Below are 15,689 nucleotides of genomic sequence, written 5' to 3' on the forward strand. Positions count from 1 at the left end.
ATGTTCTAAAGAGAACTTTTGATGCTCTTTGTGAAGTTAGCACTGAAGTAAAAATTTTGCATCTTTTTGATGCGTGTGAATGCTATAATGACAAAAAGTAAATGGAATATATTACTTCTAATTTTCTCTTTCAAGATATAGCACGCGCAATTTAGAGAATTTTAGCTTTGGATTATGAAAACCTCTATATTTATAGCTATTCGGAGCAGTCACCATAAAATCAGTTATGGAGTGAGTCTCCAGACTCTAAAATAAACTGGAAAAAGCCTATTGGGACGCACATCCAATGTTCTCTTCTGAGCAGTTGCTATCATAAATGAGGATACAAATGAGTTGTGTGATTGCCCTAAGCAAAAATATGATATAAACTTTACTTTTCTCTTAATTCATGCAGGTTGCCAGGTAACTAGCTGATACTTGTGTTCCCAGCAGAGAGTATAAGAATATTTTCAGTTTTGAAAGGGCATAGTAACAAGGGCATCTCACGCAACAGACACAGATACAGATTACATATCATTCCTAGATGCTGGGGAGTACAAGCACCTACGGTGCCTGTGAGCCTATATACAGACAGACATCAACTGGTTTAGAGAAGACAGTGACATTATTGGAAATGAGTGAGTGGAGAAGGAAGTATCCCAATGAGAAACTAGCCATTTGCAAGTTATGTCTGAAATAAATTCTACAAACTTATCTTTGTTTTAAATGCATACTGCATTAAAAAATGTTAAGAATCCACACTGATCAGTTTATGAAATAAGCAGATATGGCATCTACATTCATCTTGGTTTTCCTTTTCAGTGTGTGGACACATTGCACAGTGTTAAAATATAAATTAATTGATCTGTGCACAGATTTGTAGTGTCTTTCCTTTTCTGGTATTTCCTCCACTTCAGCTTCCTTGCGTGTCTTGTGTTTGGCTGACAAGTAGCAGCCAAACTGTGGCTAGTTGCAAGCTGACACGCACATTCACTTACTCTGGTTAGCCAGCTAGCTGGTGCTTATAGGAGGCCAAGGTTTAAATGGGCTTTCTCTCGACAGAAGCAAAGATACGTGTTTGCCTCATGCTTTATTTGATTTCTAAGCTCAGGAAACTCTGTCAGTTAGATCAAGTAGACTGTAAATTAGAGATTAAATTAGCCTTACATTTTTATAGAACTTCTTTGAAGTTCATGTCCTCAAGATCTCCTCCTCTTCAAAATTGGTTGAAAATTGGAGGAGATTGACAGACTGGTACACAGTAACATCTAAACTAGGAAGCCTGATTTCATAAGTCTCATTTCTTTATATTCTTCTCTATCTATTTTAATTTTAATGTTGCATATACCATTATCTTTTAGGAAGTGCATTCAGTGGTTTTTAGAAGAAAAATTCAGGGTATGCAGCTCGGTTAATTTGAGAAATTTGAAACGACCCTTTAACGTTAGTCACTTAAAGCACAAGATGCACTCGTATATAGTTCTTTGCTCAGATTGATTTTAGAAGTTGCTTACTCTCATGTTAACAAGGAGTCAAAGTTTTTGCTCTATTAAAATTGGAAACCTGTGAATTGCAGCTTTTATTTCCTTCGGAGTAACCTTTGGATTTTTCATGTTTTATTGTTATAATGGTTTACATATTCTCAGCTCAAACCATAATATTTCCAGTATCGTATGCAATTTTTGGAGCCGCAATTTTTGGGGTCACAATTTTTTAAGCATAGCTTGACATTTCGTAGTTGTCAGAATGCCAACAGTGTGAGTGGAATTAGAACCCAAGTTTCTAAACCTGAGCAAGGAAAATAACTTCCTGAAAATGTTGCCTATAACAAATCTACCCTACCACTACTCTAACTTGGTTTTCCATCTTTTTTAGAGAAGTATGTGAATTTGACCTCCAGTGAACTTCGTAAATAGCAGTCTCGTATGTAGTAGTTCTTCCCTTTGAAACTAGTTTCATTCCTCTTTAAAGTGACACAGTGTCTATCATGACTAGTTGTACCTATTGTCTGTGCAAATAGAGGAATGCTATGAGTTCCATCCTGCTTGAAATACAAGAATGATTGATAAAACATTTATTGATGACCTTTCTGTTTTACTAGCAGCTTCACTCATCTGCTTTTCATGTTTTTCAAGTGCTCCTTTTCTGAGTGTTCAGAACACTTTGTAGTAGTAGTAGTAGTGGATTGTTACTTATGATAACTAGTTCAGTTTCAATTTTTCAGAGAGTTCAACATCATACTAAATCCAATTAGAGATAACATTTTTGCCCATTTTTCTAAAAAAACAAGTCCTACATAATCACTCTGGTCATTTTTACCTCTCTTAAGTAAAGAGTTTGGGCTTTTTTACCTTATCGGTCCAGGTATAGGCTGGCTTTATTTTGCCTTAAAATATACTGCATTTTGCAAAGATTACTAAAGAGTTCTTTAAAAAGGCAGAAAGTCTCTTTCAGAAGACATCTCAGTGTTCAGCACATCTGCGAGACACTGGGAGCTGTGTCTATTCTAACAGCTATTCACTGACAGTTTTAGTGGTATAGCTTTACTGTATGTAATTAGCTGGGTCTCACTAATGCTTTTTGGACATCTTTTGTAAATGCAGTAACTAAAGAAAAATATTTTGTAGTGTTTCATGCTAAGGTAAATTTAAGCTGTTAAACTCGTAGTTTATTTTCTGTAAATGAAACTACAAGAACTCTCACAGTTGAGCATGTAGGTTCATAACTAGATCCTGAATGTAGTTCAGCAACTTCCAATTAAAAGGGGAAAATTGCAGACTTCCAAAACAATTAAAGTTGTCTGTGAAACAGCTGCTTTTTCCTTCTTAAAGCTTTAATGTTAAGTGTTAAAATGTTGTTATAGCGGACCAAAAGCTCTAGACCTTATTTATCTGCAGCAAAATGCTGACATAGAAAATATAACAGACATGAGAAGAAGTCTGCTTTGTGAATCTCTATGAAAAATAGGTAGTAAATTTTGAAAATGTCCCTGTTCATGTGAGAGACTGCCTATGTAGCATCATCTGGAAAACTCCTGCAATAATTTAACATCCTGTATCAGAGAATACTGCCTGATGAGCAGAATAGAAAAAATGTTCATCTCATTAGAAATTTTAAGTCTACACTAAGTCCACATGATTCTCTGTGACTTCAGTAGATATTTTGGTGCAAGTCTAAAAGCAAAGTCAGTTACTTTTTAAGATGATTTCATAAGTGATGCTTTTACACACTGTATAAGCTAGGAGCAGAAGTTTTTATCAGACATTTGCTCTACCTAACAAGGAAGCTGGCAATAAAAACAAGTTTGTTCTCTGCTAGAAGGTTGTAATTTAAACTGACATAAGGAATTTCATAATTAAATCTGTGCAGTGATGCTCTGATATTATGGTGACAAGTGGCTATAACAGAACCTATAAATATTATCTAGAAAATTTAAAACCAGATTATTTTTCACATTATATGCATTACCAGATATCTAGCTATATAGTGCAGAATGCAGTTGGTATGAAAATTAGCCCCTGAGTTACACAGTAGTAGTTATTCAGTGCAAAGTTCTTGCTTATATTATAAATGAATAATTACCATATTTATTTTAATCTTATCACAGTAACATGTTGAGTATTTTGAGTGCAAGTACAGAATGGCAAATCACTTCATACTTTGTTGTGAACTAAAATACATTTGCTGATTATTTAAAAAGCAAAATAATTTTGCAGCAAATGCATTTATCACGGAAATATCAGCAAGATCACTAAATAATAGACTGATTCTGGCTAAGCAGGATGTACTGAATGAAAGGCTCTGCTTGAAAGTCTTCTGGTTGAAAGGCTAATGCAGGAAATGGTATCGCCAAGCCTTACAGCGGGGTCCAAGTGAAAGGCCGATGTTCACCCAGCTTTTGTATATACATACATTTTTATGGTTTTGAGAGGGTTAGTTAAGCTGTGAGCTTGTAAGGAAAGCTTAGTATCTTCCTTAGAAACTTCATCTTGTCATGACTGGGCAGCAAAGCTATGAACTTAGATGAAGATATCAACATACTCTTTTTGGATTTAAATAGAGAACTCTCCGAGCTTAGCAGCATATCATGGTTATTTAGTATATTTTGAGGACAGTCTGAGACATTCCTTGGTACCTCATGAAGTTCGTGTTTGATGTCGCAGATTTGTGTAAATATATGAGCAAATACAGAGATTGTGTTGGTGACATGTACCAGAATTTCAGTGTTTAATAAGAATTATTACTCTTACAGCATAGTAATGTGCTTTGTAAGTGAATGTTTTTCAGGAAGTTATAAACTTCCTAACAAAGTCGTATCCATGTATACTGGGGAGGTAGTTTACATAAAAGCATTTTATATTGCATTTCACCAGAAGTTTGCTGTTCGTGCAGCTCTCATAAGCATTGAGTCAGTGTCCCATTTGTTAGTGTAGGTGTTTCCCATTCCTTTGCCTTAAATTCATGATCTGTTGCTGTTTTTCTATCCTCATTAATTTCATTTTCCATGTGAAGGTGTCTGAAACATTTTGGCTTCTTTACTAACTTCCCAGCAGCAGCTGCTGCTAACTTTTCCATATTCTGTGCTGCTCATTTGTAATCTTTTAAGTCTGCAGTGTTTTGTTTGTGAGGTGTAATACATATGCATAAAGGAAGGATTAAATAAATACTTTTAAGAAATGAAGCAACATCAGTGAACGTTAGGTGATTTTTAATTTTTAAAAAAATTGAGAAGAGGAAGTAAATTTTGCAACCTGTAACAGTAGAGCAGAGTGATGATTTTTTAAATAATATGAGAACCTAGTAGATCAGTGAAAAACCTGTAGATAAAAATGTTGATAAATAAATTGATACTTTCAGGCTTCACTAAAAAGTATTCTGTGCTTTCTGGGACATTTGGGTCTCAGTTCAAGTTAAACATGTAATCATTGCCTATAAAACTGAACTTGGAATTAAAAAACAGTGCTGAAACAGTAGGCAATGCATTGAATACTTGCAAACTAAATTCCACCATTTTCTTTATAAAAGTACATTACAGTGTTCATTTATGAGAAGAGTTTTCTTTCCTTGAAGCATCTTAAGATGCTGTACACTTTTAGAAGGATTTATTGGTAATAGACCTCACCTTCACCTTACAAGAGGGCAAGGAACCAGTTTTGCTTCAATATACTTGTGCCAAAAGTCAATCTTGAAGGTAACTAAGGTGGTCAGTGCTTCTTGCAACATAGGTCATGTTCCAAATAAAAACATTGCTCTTGGCAGCATGACTAACAACTCATGACTAGTGTTTAGTCTCTTTATTCCTGCAAAACGTCTAGTCTGGCAGGCTATGAAAGGAAGCTGTTCTGACTTTTGATTGCATGCATTTTACATGTACTTTGAGTTCTAATGACATTTACTGAAGTGAACTTAGACAGCAAATATTTACAGTTATAAAATAGTTATGCAAATGAATGATTACTGTTAAAGGTTGGAAAAAAGTGGCGTAGCACTCATATTTATTTAAAGATGAGTTGTCCCAAGGCTTTTCTATTGAATTTAGGTTGTTTCTTTCTCTAAGAACGTGTATGTATGTAAAAAATTAATTTAATCTATATCTGTTTATATGTGTTTATAAACACATACAAAAACTATCACCCTCAGATCAAGTTTGGGGGAGTTTTATATTTTAAGTTAGGTGAATTTAATGCTTCTTAAAGACTGGTACTGGGTTTGGCGGGATGGAGTTAAATTTTCTCTATAGCAGCCTATATGGTGCTGTGTTTCAGATTTATGACCAAAATAGTGTTGATAACACAGCAACATTTTAGCCGTTGCTGAATAGTGCTAATACAGCATCAAGGCCTTCTCTGTTCCTCAGTCCGCTGCCCCAGCGAGGACGCTGGGGGTGGGCAAGAAGTTTGGAGGGGACACAGCCAGGACAGCGGACCCCAACTGACCAAAGGGGTATCCCATACCATATAATGTCACGTTCACCAATAAAACTGGGTGGAAGTTCTTCCAAAGTAGCAGTTGTTTGGACACTGGCAGGGCATTGGTCTGCTGGTGATGAGTGATTGCTTTTGCGTATTAACACTTCATTTTGGTTGAATTGGTTTGGTTACTTGCTGTGTTTCAACACGCTTGCATTTTGATAGTTGCATCTCTGATAGGGTCTGAGCTTGAACCACCAATTCAGTTCTGACAAGGAATAATCAATAGAATGAAGTGAACTCTGAGAGCCAAAAAGTCATCTTTCTCATTCTTTCTAGGGGTTTAAATGGAAAATACTAAGGAGAGAAGTAGAGAAATTCTATAAAACTAGCAAACTTATTTCTAAAGGTGATTTTTTTCATAACACAGAAAGAGCTTTTAAGTCTTGGTGAATAATTTAACGATTATATGTTCATTAATTTAGTAACTGACACTTACTTGAGTTTCTATTTGATTTTTTTCTCCCCCTATATTTGGAACATTGTTTAATCTAAATAACCAAATTGGAATTAAGTTTAATGCTTAAAAAGTTACTTTGATCTTTAGTGTCACTTCTCCACAAATTTGTGTGGAATTTGATAAGAAATAGAAGCAATCCATATTGTTGTTGCTGCTGTTGCTGATCTATAGGGTCTAGAGCTTCCAACTGTAAAGTTGTAAGCTGTTACATCACTGTCAGTTTGAATGTCCCAAAACTTCAAGGGACTTAAGTGATCTGCCTTTGACAGCTGCAGTAAAATAATAGTATCAAGTGCTTCTAACTTCTTTTACATTTATTGTTTTCATTTGAAAGTATTTACTTTTGAAAGAAACGAGGAATACATACACGTATTTTTAAAGGCTCTTGCTTTCACTGAAGTACTATAATCTAGAAAAACGGTTCCTATGCCCGTATTTTGGGGGAAGAGACTGTCTAGGACTGTTCTTATTACCTTACAGCATTGTGTATAAAGCTATATAGTCCTTCAGGCTTAAGCTGAGAAGAATAAATGACAGCAGAGATAGAAAGTGAAATCAGCAATACCAAAGGAATATTTAGGAAACTTGTAAATTGGAGGGAAACAAACTTAGTAACAGAATACAGGATAGATTGAGAAGGGGTGAGAGAGAAAGTATTGACAACAGAATTTAAGCAAAAACAGGGTAATCGGATCTGCCAGCATTTACTAAAAGAAAATAAAGTGAAAGACTGTATGCAAGTTTAAAAAATACGGGCAGATTATTCATTTATTTTGTAAAGTCCACTTTGACTGGTCTGTACTTATATTAACTAGGTTAAACAAATAAATAAAAAAGAGGTTGTAATACAAGTAGTAATAGATGGTTAATCCCGTCTGATTGGCATATCAGTATTTTTCATAGATTTTTATGGTCTAATCCTGAGAATGACAGAAAGAATTGGGATAAACTGAGAAGGAATTTGGCAGATAACCAGTGGTTTTACATAAACCCTTACCAGATTCCTCACCAGTGGCCAACAGCAGGAGTGTGTTTTTGTTGAACCTGATTCTGGACCAGGGATCAGAACAAGATTCACACTGATAAGTGAAGTGTCATATTCAGTCAAATGACTGAATTATCCACAGAATGCCCTTCAGTGGAGTAGCTCTTCAAAACTGCAGATGGGAAAAAGGTAGATCTTGTAACTTGAAAACTTTACAGGAAATTGACAGTTCTCTCAAACTTTTCTATGAATATTACTTTGGCCTGTTAGACATGTGGATGATTGCTCAGTTGAGGTACAGTTTAGCCTGAGTAGGGGTAGTAATAGGTATACACAAGCCTGTTCTCTTTCTAGAAATTTAAACTGAATCTACAAAACAAACAGTACATGAGACAATTTATAAGTGTTGGCTTAAATGATAACGAGGGTAAGTACCTTAGAAGTTGCTTCCATGTAACAATGTATTTTGAGGAGCTTTAAAAATCTTAACTCTTTAACTAATAAAAAAAGTAATAAAATTTAGTACTAATACATAGTGTGAACAAATTGGTAAATTAATAATCTTAACCATCTGCCACTATTCTCTAGTAGTAAGATGTAACTTCTGGAGGGGAAAAATCAAAAATACTTGTTGTAACATAAATGCATTATATTTGAACAACTATACTGAATGGCTTCATTTTTTTTAATATTCACTTGAATTATAATTGTCAGTACTTACAAAAAAGGAATCCTTGCCATATTATATTTAAATTTAAATACTTTGCTTAGCTTAAGTCATCTGCTTGCAGCTCTTTTGGGTGTCTTTGTTCCAGTTTCTGCTTCTGAAACATTTCTGTGTCATAGTTAGAGTCCCTGACTCATCGGTAGCCATGTGTGTTTTTTGGAGTTCTCCGTTTTATCTTTTCTATAATTGAAAAGAATCCACCTCTGAAGAATGACCCTTTTTGGTGCCTGTGGATGAAGTGTTGGCCAGGACTGCCTTCTCCTTCTCCCTACATCCTGTACAGTACATTGAGTGAATTGCACAGCATCTTGAGATGAAGGAGTTTCCTCCATTTCTAAAACATTATTCTTGGCTGCACTTCTGTAATGTTTGGCAGCCATAGCTGCTTATTTTAAGATGTTCATTAAAAAAAAAAAATTAACAGGATGAGAGACAGCTGCAGGTACTGGCAATATACAAAATTCGTAATTACTAAGAGTAACTGAAGCATATTATAGTATAATTCAACCGAAAAAACAGCTGGCACGTGCTATATTTGTCATATGAGAGCTTTGCAGAACGTACTTGCTACAGCTGGCGGATTTATCACCCGTCTGCAAAATGCTAAAAGCTCACCTTTTGTTGCCTATTCACTTAACAAAGACAATATGGAGTAGGGACTGATTTGATTATTCAGCAGTTGGGGTTACTGCTCAATTTTAATATTAAAATCTCATAATGTGTGTTTGGGGGAAGGTTAACAATCAGAATGAATCAACTGTCTAGCTCAATAGCCATCACGTTTCCTTATGCTTACAAGGTTAAACTGTTTTCTTTAAATACATGTTCAGTGTGATCTAATTATAAAAATAATTTCTTGATATACAGCTGTATATGAGCATGTAAACTCTGTTTATGGCCTGTGCTGCTAAGAATGCTAATTCCACACCTCAGTACAAGTATAGGAGACAGATTGTTTTCAGCAACTAAGAATTTTTAATTTAGAAAATTGATCTATTTGGATAGTCTTCCAAGATGACGTAACAATAAAGATGGTTTGTCAGAACTTAAGAATTTCCTTATTTTCAAAGCGTTTTTTACTAGCGTAGTTAAACTTGAACATAAGCAGTCTACACATTCTAAGGAGTAGTGTTTGAATAGTTTTCTAGGGAGTTTATTTTGAAAAGGTATGTATGACGACAGGAATTGTATAAAATTTCTGTTTTGCTAATAAAACAGTTTATAAAAATTGAACTTTCAAAAAACAGCTGTTTATTAGGGCTCCTATATTGAAAATGCTTCAACTTGATGCTTGATATTGATTACAGAGGACAAATTGTAATAATAGTGTTAAGTATTAACATACTATCTTGATCCTGCAATTTTAATCCATCTTTAGTTCTTTATGTAAAAATGTTCACATATGGTAACACAGGTATAAGCTATATATAATTTTAACTGTTTAATATCATTTAAATATCTGCCTATGTACTTGCTCATTTTTATAGCAGCTAGTCAAAAGATGTTGGACTGTTTTTATGGTGTCTACCTGGGATTGGTTAAAGGGGTTGGTTGAGAACATGGGAGTGGAAACTACCAGCCAGGATACTTGCAACCTTACGTTAACAGATTGCAACCTTGTATTTCAAGTGCCATATAGCAGTTTTCAGTCTAATTTTTATGAAATACTAAGTTTAAAAGTTTTTAAGAGTAAATTATTCTTGAGAACTAAATGCCATCGTTAAAATAGCAGAGGCTTTTTAAGATGAAGATCTAAGGTTCAAGTATCTCATACCTTTCCTCCATTACAGAAAGAATAAAGGCTTTAGTTTCCATTAAGTACATGTAGTTTCAGTAGTAGGCAGAGCACCTAAAGATTAGGTATCAGCTTTCTGAGCGTTGTCAATGTGCTACGTATTCATGAAGGTGATTGCATTTCAGCATACTTGCAACTTAGGAAAGGAGGGTAAAGTGAGAATAGATTTGAAAATTCTTCTTCACAAATATGTTTGAACCTCAACACAGAAGGAGAAACTGGTGGAAAGAATCTTGATCACACCATTTTTTGTGATGGCTGTTGCTAGTGGAGTAGCGACTGGACAAAGGTTAGGGCAGCTCATTTAGTTTTGCATCTTCCTCTGGCTAAAATTACCGAAGTTAAGAGATTTTTCCCTCTTTGGTCATCCCCTCTTCTTCAGTGGCTTGTGATGACAGGAAGCAAGAACTGTTTCCTTTGAGCACCTACTCAAAGTTGTCTGTCATAACCCAGATTTTGTCTTCAATACTATACAAATTCAGGATCACTAAAACTCATTCAGTATAAAACTAAAAAGACCACTTTGAAGAAGGTGGCATTTTCCTTTTCCTCATGAAGTGTTGCATTGTGGTCTGTCTCACAAGTATAGAATGATTTGGTTTTAGGTACTTACAAACACTTTCAAAAATGTCCATGTTGAGGTCTGGTTATGGAACACTAATTAGAATGTTAATCTAAATATTGAATGCACTGTGCAAATGCAGCTTATATTTATAGCATATTTGATAACGTGCCTGCAAACTAAGATTCAATAAACAGAAAAAAAAACCCTGTAAAATGTCAAATGCTCTTGACAAAGTCCTGTTGATTTGAACAAATACATCTCATTCCTCTGCCATTATAGTTTTGAATACACGTCATGAAGAAGTGCTAGCAGTGTAGTGCTTTTGAAATCAGTGTTTGAAGAGCAACGCTGTAATTAAAAATACGCCATAAGCCTCTACAATGCAAGAAAGTACCTATGAAATTATATTCCAGTAACTGATGCACTACTGTGTGTTAATCAGCATCTTTTCTTCTGATTAATAGAAGTGAGCTGAGCCAACAGAAGCTTCGTAGCCAGGAGCTCATTTCTCAGCTGGAAATGGCAAATGAAAAGGTAACTGAGGTAAGATAGTGACTGATACGACAACTACGTTCAGTTACAACCTGATGGACGCACACGAGGATCTTAATAGAAACCTATGTAGATGAGTTAAGCTGCTGGTTTAGAAAAAATGACGGATTTTTGACAGGAGTAGTCATAGCTGGAAAACCTCACTGTTTCTGCTGACTGACCTGTTCAAATGGCAGCAAGACAAATCAACTTTACTCTCAGATTACACGAAAAAGTAAAGGAGAGATCACCTTTCAAGGTTGCTAATCTAGCAATTTTAGACAATTCAGGAAATGTTTCTGAGGTCACTTATGCCTATGTATGCATGCATACCTCTAAAAAGGAGTAGGCGTTGTGTTATGGATAATGTAGCATATGCAGATATATCAAATTCTCAGCGTACTACGTGTATAGTAGAATTTACACTGTATGTGCATATATGCACATAGATAAAAGCATTATCCATTAAAGATTAAGGGCAGGGTTGTTTTGGAATGTGCATTGTTCAATAATTAATGGCCACTTTAGAAAACGGCTATCCTGTCAGCCTCATAAATCTGGGATAATATCCAGTTCTATCTAGGATAAGTCCTTCTGTGTTGTTTTTTGTAGTGCTGTATTATTTAGAGGAGAAAAATGGGGCTGATGCGAGAATAGATTTCCTATAAGTAAAGGACGGTTAAGAAAGACTTTATACATACCCTTTGATGAAGAGAACAGAAGAAATCTGTAGCAAGATTATCATCTCGTTTTTATTATCTAGATTATTCTTTTTTCCTTTGAGTATAGCTAAAACATTTACTTTGTAAGATTGTGTAAATTAAATTTCCTGGATTAAAATGTCAGCTTTTATGCATCTTACTTCAAGATGGTGAAATGAGTAGAACTTCCTCTGCAGATAACTCTTGATTGGAAAAGTCATATGATGTCGTATTTCAGCTGGAAATTCTCTATAGTGTCAGCAGTATGTCTTCGGTCTTATTGTAAGTGGTAAACAGTTCCGCTTCTTAAATTCCTCGTTTTAAGCTTTTTCACTACGGTATGTATGGATCCAGTAAAAAGAACTTTGCATTTGTAATGAGATATGTCATTTGCACAGGATGAAAAATTAATGATGGAATATCGAGAATACATCAATAGGCTTCAAGGGCGACTGAGCCAGGCAGAACAGAGGGCAGCTACAGCATCTCAAAAGGTACAAAAACTAACAAAAAACATGTTATCTAAGCACATTTAAAAAATCCGATTGAATATTACAAAAATAGTCACTTTGTATCATTCCTGAGGCAGAGGTCATCATTTATGTGCATTATTACTAATATAATTTTAACAAGCTTGTATTTTGGATCACAAAACCGATGCGTATTCAATTAAATGCCACCTTCTGACAGGATGCTTAAGTGATGGTATAGATTTGTTCATGGAAACAAATTTGATGCGAATTAAACTTGCGTGGTTCAAAATGCGTGAAGGAAGGTGTAATGATCATTTCCATCTTCAGCAATGGCAGCAAGTTAACAGAGAAAAGAAACTCCTTAAACAACTGCAGCTCCTGTTTACAGGAGGCTGGGTTTTTCAGCTTGGTGTTAAAAAAAAAAAGTAGTTTTTTTCAGCTTGGTGTAACCTAATGCAGCAGTCACAAACGATGGCTTCACGTGATAAAGAGCAAATGTTGTGCTGATTCCTACACCTGTCTCCTGGGGAGTCTGATTTAAAACAAAGCATGTCTTGACTTGATGGCTAGAGAACTGCCGTTATAAAAATTGCTAGGCAGCATAGCTGTTTTGTGGGAATTCTGTTTGTGATTTCTTTCAGCCAAGTAAGTTCCCTGGTCTAATTCATTGTGTGGCTGTACAAAGAGCATGGGGAAATGGTGTGCAGTGGTTGCCCGACAGAATTGAAAGTGGACCTGTTAGTGTTCATCAAATTGCAACCTTGAGTACCTTCTGCCACGTCATGTGCACTCCCAAAGTTGTTAACTTGTTGTCTGTCCACCTGCATTCTTATTAGTGGCCTCCAGTAGCTGTGTCCCTGAAGACCATTAGAGAAGTACACCCCACTGCAGTTATCATCAGACACAATAAGTCCTGTAATGTCAAAAATACTGAAAATTGTGCAGACAGAATAGGAAATACTTGGGTTTTTTCCAGGCCATGGGAAGAGGGGAAGGAAGGGATGGTGCATGTATCTCGCTACCATAGTAAACATGCCTACTACACGTTTCAGTGATTCTGGAAACTTCGAACAAGGTGTGTCTGTTAGAACCATTCATATGCCTACGCCCTCCTTGTGCACCATCGTGATCACTTAATGAGCTGAACTGTTGCTGCCTTCTTTTTCCAGTTCTCTTACAACTCGGTTCCAACTTTGAGCAGTTCTGTTCAATATTTCTAGACATTAGGAGTATTGGGAGGAAAGGTTTTCTTCTCTTCAGAGGGAGAAACTTCAGGATTTAATTGTCTAAACCCTGTGCTACCTATAATTCTGTATTTTCTCTGCTGGACAGTAGCTGTTCTTTTCCATCCAGTGTTCTTTTTTCCATACTATTCAAGCTATACCTCTTGAAGCAAATCCCATGGGGGGTTTTATACACTGGCTTCACTTACTTGCCAAGCAAATTTGTTACTCAAGTTGGTCTCCTATTAAGTAAAGGTGGTCTTCCTGCCTCCTAGTTTTTTACAGTGATTTCGGAAACCTATTTCCAAATTCCAGGTTTTTGATGTGGGTGATCCGATGTAAGCTTCAGAGAGGGAATGTTTGGTTGATCTAAATTGTCCAATTAGGTCAAAGGGCATTTTTTTCCCAACAGCAGTGAATAAATGGGCATAGCTGCCAAGCTGTCATAACAGAAGCTGTGTTTCCTGGCTGTAAATGCTCTCTGTCATGACAGGGTCTACCCAGCTGGTGAAGATTTGCTCTGAAAGAGTGATTTTTTTTTTTTTTTTTTTTTTTTTTTTTTTATACTCATCTTTTGTCACATGAAACTGCTCGTGTTTTGTTTGATTTTTTTTTTTTTTTTTTTAACCCTCCCATTTGTTATATGGATCTGTTCAGCTCTAATACTTCTGAGGTGCTATCTTCCCTTAAAAAACATGGTCACATCGCCTTTCAAGGGAGTAAATTCCTGGCCTCGGTGCCCATATAAGAAGAGGTCTTGCTGTTCCTGAAACAGTTGATAATTAACTGTTCCTCACCAGTCGCCCTCTGAAAGGTAACAAAGAGATCTGGTAAGATGTTTAGCAGCTAAATTGTTGTCCAGATCTTATTGCCAGTCTTCAGAACTGCCTTGCCCTCTTCAGGCTTGGCAGAGGTTACTGCTGTCAGGCATGGCTTCTTTGTAGTGACTTAAGAACAACTGTGTCAAGCCCCTTTCTCCCCCTACTTGCCGCCTTCCCAAAAAAAGAAGTACCAGCGCTGTTCCCGCTAAAGGCTGGAAAAAGCGGTCTCCAGGAGTGCTGCTACAAGAATGTCCGCTCTTCTGAATCTGAAGAAACAAGGTGTTTATTCTCTTCTAGCTCTCAGAAGACTGAATGTTCATGTGTGTGCTTCCTCAGATTCAGAACAGTAACTCGTCTCTGTATTCTGAATCTGTAGGTTGAGGGCTACTTTCTGACTTAATTGTGTATTCTCATCACATTATCCAGCTTACTTGTAAAATTAAATCCAATATAGGCTAGAGCTGGACTATTAGGGAGTCTATAAATTACATTTTTATTGTGGTTAGTTCAATAACTATAAATCTTAGCTTATTATTAAATAATAGTAATTCAGTAAGAAACATAGAAACTACAGGATAATGTTTGCACAGGTTTAAAATGCGTGTATTCTATGTAGACGTCTTTAAAATGTACTCCTGCTACCTAATCTTTCATCATCTTGAATTCTTTGGGATCTGAAATAAGACAAAAGCAGTAGTCCTCTATAGAGTGCATTGTAAATTCTAGCATTTACCCCAAATTCCCACTTATCTCTGCTTGTTCCCTCTCCTTCATGACACCTTCCATATTGAAGTTCTATTGATACTTTTGTCTTACAAAAAACTACATAAGAAACTATCTGCTTGTTTTTAATTACAGCTCAGCCTGATAACTACACAGAAGAAAAAAGCTGCTTCCCTGAAGGATCTGGAAAATATTTAAACATATGGATTGTTCATTCACACCATGTTGGAGTTAAGATTGCTGGAGAAACTGCATATTGGAGCATTAAAGTCAAATGTATAGCAAGGCTTGTAAACCTAGATGATAAACATTTTCTGGTTTACGCAGGTAAGAAAGGGGGTGGATGAAGATACTGTATTTGTGTGCATAGTAAAGATTGGAAAAAGACTGCAAAAAGCTGTAATTAAAGTCCTTTAATGTAGCAGATGAAACAGTCTGATACAGTGCTGTGGCATATTGGTCTTTTTTGGTCTAAAAAACACCAGCTCCAACTATGACAAGATTGTGTTCAGGGAATAGATAACATTATATTGAAATTCATGAACAGCTTTGCTCATATACGGTCGATACCTTTAATTTTTCTTTGTAGTGCAGTAACTTGGGAACATTTTGAAGATCTTTTATGAATTGTAGTGAGACACTAGTTGCTGTTTTTATGGTGTGCGTTATAGCTGCGAAATGCCTCCATTGCCTTCCAGTTTTAAGAATTCAGTTCAGTTTCTTCTGATGCCCCTGGC

At 35.9% G+C, this 15,689-nt stretch overlaps 1 protein-coding gene across 1 annotated transcript in view; it reads left to right on the forward strand.

The window, feature by feature from the left end:
* SCLT1 (sodium channel and clathrin linker 1) overlaps nucleotides 1-15,316 on the forward strand; it is a 45,208-nt gene extending 29,892 nt beyond the window's left edge. Inside the window, exons 19-21 of the mRNA XM_009580570.1 lie at nucleotides 10,945-11,023; nucleotides 12,111-12,206; nucleotides 15,088-15,316. Of these exons, the coding sequence (XP_009578865.1) occupies nucleotides 10,945-11,023; nucleotides 12,111-12,206; nucleotides 15,088-15,150 (238 nt within the window). The 3' untranslated portion in view covers nucleotides 15,151-15,316. The remainder of the gene's footprint in view (nucleotides 1-10,944; nucleotides 11,024-12,110; nucleotides 12,207-15,087) is intronic.
* The last annotated feature ends 373 nt before the right edge of the window (nucleotides 15,317-15,689 follow it).

Source organism: Fulmarus glacialis, unplaced genomic scaffold (genome assembly GCF_000690835.1).
Source record: "Fulmarus glacialis isolate BGI_N327 unplaced genomic scaffold, ASM69083v1 scaffold6166, whole genome shotgun sequence".
In the NCBI taxonomy this organism is placed as follows: domain Eukaryota; kingdom Metazoa; phylum Chordata; class Aves; order Procellariiformes; family Procellariidae; genus Fulmarus; species Fulmarus glacialis.